At 31.8% G+C, this 7,696-nt stretch overlaps 1 protein-coding gene across 1 annotated transcript; it reads right to left on the bottom strand.

Moving 5' to 3' along the window:
* Positions 1-671: 671 nt before the first annotated feature.
* Positions 672-2,358, bottom strand: HELRODRAFT_126441 (hypothetical protein; the record flags this gene model as incomplete). Its single annotated transcript, XM_009015593.1, has 2 exons — positions 672-769; positions 2,226-2,358. Coding segments are annotated over 2 exons (231 nt in total), but the record flags the coding sequence as incomplete, so codon positions are not given.
* Between the last annotated feature and the right edge of the window lie 5,338 nt (positions 2,359-7,696).

Below are 7,696 nucleotides of genomic sequence, written 5' to 3' on the forward strand. Positions count from 1 at the left end.
ATGTCAATACGTTGTTGTTGTTTTTGTGTTGTTTTTGTGCTGTTGTTGTCAACGATGTTGATGTATTTGATGACGTTAATTTTGTCGATGATGATGATGATAATGTTGTTGCTGTTGTTCTTCAAGTTGTTGTCGCATTTTTCACTACTAAGCATTTTTAAGGCGGTCTAAAATCATTTGCGCTGTTGTTGTTGTTGTTAGCGTTGTTGTTGTTGTTATGTGCATTCTTGCTATTGTTGTTCTTGTCTTTATTTATGACGTTATAGATTTTTTTTAAAACACAGGTCCCACGACACTGTACGCATACATTGGAAATCAATAAACGCCTCTGATTTCAACTTAAATTAGAAATTTGTTACGTCATCACTGACGTCATAATTCTCATCGTTCTTCTCCGTCTCATCATCATCATCATCATCATCATCATCATCATCATCTTCTCCACCATCATCATCAAAAGCAAAATCAAACTTATGCTCAAGAACCAATAACAACTAATATTACTTCAATATATACTACAACTAAACTACTACTATTACCACAGCTGCTGCTGTTAATACGTCGACTAGTAGTACTACTACTGCTGCTGCTGCTACTACTACCACCACACCACTACTACTACTACTAGCACAAACCTCAGCCAAAGAGTTGGACCCAACGATGTTGAGATGTTGTTCCCATTTTGATACAACCTGCAGAGTCTCAAAGGTTTTCTGCTGGGCTGACTTTGTATCATCAAGTAGCGTCGTCTCATAAAATTCTTGTATATCTGTGTGTATGTTTGCGTATGTGAGTGTATGTGTGAGTGTGTGTTTTTTGTGCGTGTGTTTGCGTGTATGTGCGTGTTCAAAGAATATGCATATGAAAAAAGTTTTTTTTGAAGGTATTGAATTAGTTGGCTGGCTGAGAGCACTAGATGAGCTAAAAAATTCTACAGTACTACTTATTAATAAAAGAAAATGTACACTTGTGTGTACGTGCGCGTGTGTGTGTATGAGTGTGTGTGCGTATGTGTGTTTTGTGTATTACATAATTTTGTATGTTCGAGAGTGCTAATATATATTCTAGAGTATGTTGTAAATAGGTGTGTGTGGTGTTTATGTATGTGTGTGTGCGTGTGTGTGAGCGTGTATGTGTGTGCGTGTGTATATGTGTAAAGTGTAAAAAAAATGAAAAATATAAAAGTATACATTTTACATTTAATAAACCCTCCATTATAATGAACTAATAACTTTCAATAGGTCAACTACTTACAATTCATTCTTTCATCATATATGAATTTTTTTCTTCTATCATTCCTTTCATCATTGCTTCATCCTCAAAGAGAGAGTGAAAAAGAAAGAGAGAGAGAAAGAGAGAGAGAGAGAAAGAGAGAGAGGAGAGAGAGAAGAATATTAACATTCTTTCAATTATGCATGATCAATTGTGTGGTATAATAAATAATATGGAGCATTATATTATATCATGATGTTGCCTGCTGCTGCTGCTTGCTGTCATTAGTGTCCTTTTGTGGACGTTATTAATGTTCTGTTGTTGATGTTTTGTGTTGTTAACGTTTTGTGTTGTTGATGCTGCTAGCATGCGTGTGCGTGTGTGTTTGTGCGTGCGTGTTTACGCAACGTCATGAATAAACACAACAAAATACAAACATACAGGCGAACATACAAGAGGATGTCTGCTATGTGCTAAAACTGATACTACCCTGGCATTGTATAGAAACATACCGACAAACATACAAACACATACAAACAAACAAACATACACAAAAATACAAACAACAGCAAACGCAACTGCACACATGAAAACATGCATGCATTAATTTTTGTCTAGTTCATTATTTATAAATTTGTAATGGCTGAAACAGGCTAAAAATTCTTTGAAAATTTCAGAAAAAATATTTGAAGTGAATGGAAAAATGAAAGAATATGCGTGGTCAAGAGTTCAAAATGAAGAACAACATTCTGAATAACTTAATTAAAACCATTAGCATATAAATAACGTAAGTTGAAAAAATTTTGTAATATATATTCATTTCTTCATTCATATATTCATTACTCCATCCATTCATCCATCTTCTTATTAATTTATTCATTCATCCACCTACTAATTCATCCCATCCAATGCACAAACCGAGTACTATCCATCTAAATTACTAACATTCATTCATTCATCCTTCTATTAATTCACCCATCCATCCACTAATTCCTCCCATCCAATGCACAAACCAAGTAAAGCTTGAAACAGTCTGCTCTTGAAAACCCGAATGACTCTCTCGATGGCATTCCTCAGAGGTCGGTCCTGTGGTTGCATCAGCTGGCTATGGTACTCTTCCAACAATTCTAAGGCTCTGTGGGCATCTACAAAAATGGGAAAACATTTATTTTTTATTTTTATTTAAAAAACATCAAAAAATATCTTAAATTATTAATGTTATTATTATTGTTAGTTGTATTAAGAATTGCAATAATGACCAAGTACGATTGATAAAAAATTTTTTTTCATGATTTTATTTAAGTAATTTTTGGACTAATAAACTAGATAATTCATTGAAGATTGGCAGATAGATAGATCTGTGTTTTATTTATATATCTTATAATCAATTTATTAATTTTAATGTTTGAATATAAATAAAGATAAACTAAATGCCAAATTAAATTTTAGTGACTAAAGGCAAAACCTTACTTTAATAGTTTATTTAAACATGATAACAATACATTGGTCTTAAATTTAACTTATCCATTGATGACTTTTTTAATATTTTATTAAAAAATTAAGTTTATTTTACAATTTATAGATTTAATTTTAATTTAATTTTAATATTTTTCTACCAACCTTGTTTTCTAGAAGGCATTTTTATGTCAATTTTAATCTAAATCTCCAGTTTAGTTGAGGTAGTTAAGTTTAGTTTAATTTTTGTTAACTTAGTTCAAAGTTATTTATTTATTTTTATAATTTTATATATTTATAATTAACTAATTTTTGATTTTTTCATTTGATCATGAAAATCTATATTGTAATATTGTCTAGAAGAGAGTTATATATTCCAATCATTTATTATATTTTTTGACTATTTAACTTACTTGGCTTCAAATATCATAAATTAATTTTCAATTTAATTATAATAAAATGAAATATATATTATAATTAAATAAAATTTAAAAAAAAAAGAATAGAGCAGCAGAGATCTGAGAACATAAAACTAAAATTGTAGTGTAGATGAATGGAAATTTCGAATATTTTAAAACCAGGAAAAAAACGAATTAGGCATTTTACAAATTAGAATTTTATGAAAAAAAGTAATTCCGAAAAAAATCTTTGTTAAAAACTATTTTTATTTTGAATTTAAAACCCAAAATAAAAAGTTAATTAAAATGTTAAAATCATAGACATACAGAAACATAGAGTGTAATAATGTGGTAATAATGAAAGCAGTCAAAGGCTCTATACTATAGTTTAAACTTTATTTCAAATTCTCCGGTCATACAAATTTGCTTTTTGGTCGTTTAGATGTTAAAATTTTTAATAAAATATTTAAATATGTAAAAATAAAAAATATTTTTGTCTAATTAGATGGTGAAAATAACATTTTATTCTGAATTATGTGCTTTAATATGTACTGTCTTTGATTACTGATACTGATACATACATTTAAAATTTTAAATATTTTCCACTTAGTAGTTTTTGCATCAAGTTTGTTTAAATATCTTCAAATTGATTACTTTGTTAACCAAAAACTGCATTCGAAAACCATTTTTACATGATTTCTACACTTCTACATCTGCTATAAATCTGCATTCGTCATTTCCAGTTTAGCCGAACAAACTCCGTAACTGAATGTCCCAATGTCTCCTGGCATCTATGGAATTTTATGGAAAATTTTCCAAATGCAAAAATAGATGCTATTCTCTGGAAGTCGCACTCGGATGCAGAACACAAACCCAATGCAGTTATCATTGTTTAGTTTAGAGTATACAACACACACATACATACACATACACCACACACAGACACACACAATGAACATACACATGTAAACCTTCACACACATGCAGACATACACACACATATTTATTGCTTTAAACCGGGGTTTCAACATTTTATTGCAGAGAAAATATTAGGTATAACTAACATGATAGATAAGTATTTATAATTATATTATTTAAAATAATCGTAATATACAAAATTATTTTGTTAATTAACAAGTAAAATAATAATAAATAAATAAATAAATAAACTAAATGATACTAATAAAAAGATTTAATATTAAAAAATATATATATAAATAAATATTGGTAAAAGCACGCGAGAATCTGGCAATTGAGAATATAAGATGTGACAATTTCTTGACAATTCTATCAATAAAGGTTGTCTTTTTGTGTCTGCGTGTGTCTGTGTGTGTATGTATGTATGTGTGTGTGTTTGTGTGTGTGTGTGTGTGTGTTATGTGTTGTCTCGTGATCAACCGACTTTTATATTAAATTTCATATCTTCTGCTTATTGCATTTCTCTTTCTATTTATCTCCCTGTCTTTCTGTTCTCCGCCTGTCTGTCTCTCTGTCTCTGTTTCTCGATTTCTCTCTCTCTCTCTCTCTTTCTTTCTCTCTCTTTTCTCTTTCTCTGTAAACGTTTTGCTTAAATGACGAAATAAATGATGAAAAAGGAAGAAGACGGTGATGATGAAAATGATTATTAAAATTATGATAATGATGATGTGAAGATGATGATGAAGATGACATCGGCGCCTAAGACGAAATTGAAAAAAATGACGATGGTGGCGATGATGATGATGGCGATGATGCAGTTTTCTCGACGGCACGATATGTAATCCCCACGGAATTATTCGTATAATATTTCAAGCAGATGATTAGAACCATGAGAAGAGTAGGATGGATAGATGGATAGATGGATGGATGAAATGAAGGAACAAAGATAGACTGAAGAATGGGGAAAAATGATTGATGACGATAAAAGAGTGGCAACAACTATGACGATGATGCTGATAATGATGATAGTGTTGTTTGTGTGGTAGTGATGATGATGATGACGACGACGACGAAGATGAAAATGGTGATAATGGTGGAGATGATGATGATGATAGTAATGATGATGATGATGACGATGATGATGATAGCTGGAAAAAAGAAAAAAAATGTGACAGGAAAGGTTATATAAAAATACAATAGGGCAGGCTTTAATGATGCTCAATGTAAATGAAGGAACATCTTCCTGATGATGATGGCGATGATGGTGGTGATGATAATGATGATGACGACGATGATGATGGTGAGGGTGATGATGACAACGACGACGATGTTCATGATGACAATTTTGACTGTAAAAATGACAAGATGATCAGGATATTGGTTAGGATGATGATGGTAATAAAAATTGAAGTTTTGGATATGAATGGCTGTGATGGAATATTAGCGCACGCACACACGCACACACACACTCACTCACTCGCTCACTCACGCATTCACTCACACACGCACGCACGCACACACGCATGTACACGTGCGTGAACAAAGGAATGATATCACCTAATAAAGATATATAACACTTGGGCATCTCTCAACTTAAATGACGAATGCCTTCATTTATGTGGCCATTTTTGTGCAAACATACAAACAAACAAACATACACTTTCCTACATATAAACATGCTTTCTCACACAGACATACAAACAAATATCGAATACAAAAAACAAAATCACACATCTACTAATTCACTTCCACATTCATTCATTCGTCCATTTATTCATTCATTCAATCATTAATTCATTCGTTCATTCGTTTGTTTATTTATTCATTTATTCACTCGCTCGCTCACTCGCTCACGTCATGGAAAATATGAAAATTAATTAAAGCGACAAAACAAAACCGAACGTGACAGAAACTGTCCGGTCTTTTGCTCTGAAGTGTGCATGCGTGACGTGTGTGCATGTGTGCGTGTGTTATAGAATGTGCGTGTGTGCATGTATGTGCGTGTGTTAATTATTGTGTGTGTATATGTTTGTGTGTGTTTGTTTGTTTGTTTGTATATACAATACATGTGCTAGTCAAACAATATAGAACGAATGACCAATACAAACATTTGGGCTTATGTACATTTAAACAAACATACCCACACATGCATACATACACACGCACATACAAACAAACATACACTCGGCCAGTGTAGGCAGGCAGGCACACGTACATAAATATGTATTAAGTAAGAGTGTAACGTATGTGAAGTATGAATTATGCGTTAAGCTTGAGATGTGTTCATTTAGACTCTAGTCCTCCCTTTTTAATAAGCCAGTGTGGAGATTTGTATGTACGTTTGTATGCGTGTTTGTATGTTTGTGTATGTTTGTGTATGTATGTATGTATGTATGTTTGTTTGTATATATGTGTGTGTGTTTGTGTGTGTGTGTTTGTATGTGTGTAATATGCATCAATATTATTTGATGTGTGTGCTGTGTGTGCCGGCTTATATACTCAATTAAACTCCTTTTTTCATTATTTGCAAACAACCGATGCAAAATGAACGTACATACACATACATACATACATACAGAAAGAAACACGCACACGCACACGCACGCGCACACTCACACACATATATATATATATACAAACACAGACACACAAAAAACACACACACACAAACGGATTGATAAAAGAAGAGATCGTAAATCAAACAAAACAGAAAAAAACAAAATGGCTTACATGCAAACATACAATATAATACAACGCGATAAAAAAGAACAACAAAAACAAAAACAAACAAACAAACAAAAAGAAACAAATTAACCCTTCTATCTATTCAAATAAATCAAATTTAAAGTAAACAGTCACTAAATTACGTATGGAACACATATATTTTGTTCACATCTTGTGTATATATATATAGATAGTAAATACATACATACAAACATACAAACAAATATACATACATACAGACATACATACATACTATCAATGCATAGGTGATAACTCAAGTGTTCTTGCAATGCTTGCGTTCTAAACCAATAAACCAGACTGTAAAAAGTTTTTGAAATGTTTGTTGTTGTCGTTTTTGTTGTTGCTATTGTTGATCTTGTTTGTTTGTTTGTTTGTTTGTATGTTTGTTTGTATGTTTGTTTGTATATTTGTTTGTATATTTATTTCTTTATGTTTGTCCTCACATATGATTTTATGTTTGCTATGTTCATACAGATAATAATTTTTCATTTGCAAGCGTGCCATCTTGTTTAGTTGTATATGTTCGTTCGTTAGTTTGTTCGTTTGTTCGTTCGTTCGTTTGGGTGTTCATCTGTTTGTTTACCAACCTGATAGAAACTCTTGAGTTGTTATCATCACATTGGAGCGTGTGTAATGTATGTAATTCATCAACCTGTTCCAGTAACTGCTGATATATGTGCCTCTGTGTGTGTGTGTGCCTGTGTGTGTGTGTGTTTGTCTGCTTGTGAGAACAATTTAAAGAGAAGGAGAAAACGAGAGAAAAGAGAGATAGAAGAAAGAGAGAGAGAGAGAGAGAGGAAAAGGAAGAGAGAGAGAGAGAGAGAGAGAAAGGGAAAGAGGAATAAAAAAAAGAAAATTAAGCATACAGATAAATAAACACCCATGTATACATAAAACAAAACGACAAATGCACTATTAAAACATTCATTTGTATTCTCAACCACCAATTTCATCGTCATCGTCATTGT

This window comes from Helobdella robusta, assembly GCF_000326865.2.
Source record: "Helobdella robusta unplaced genomic scaffold HELROscaffold_16, whole genome shotgun sequence".
NCBI classification, from domain to species: Eukaryota; Metazoa; Annelida; class Clitellata; order Rhynchobdellida; family Glossiphoniidae; genus Helobdella; species Helobdella robusta.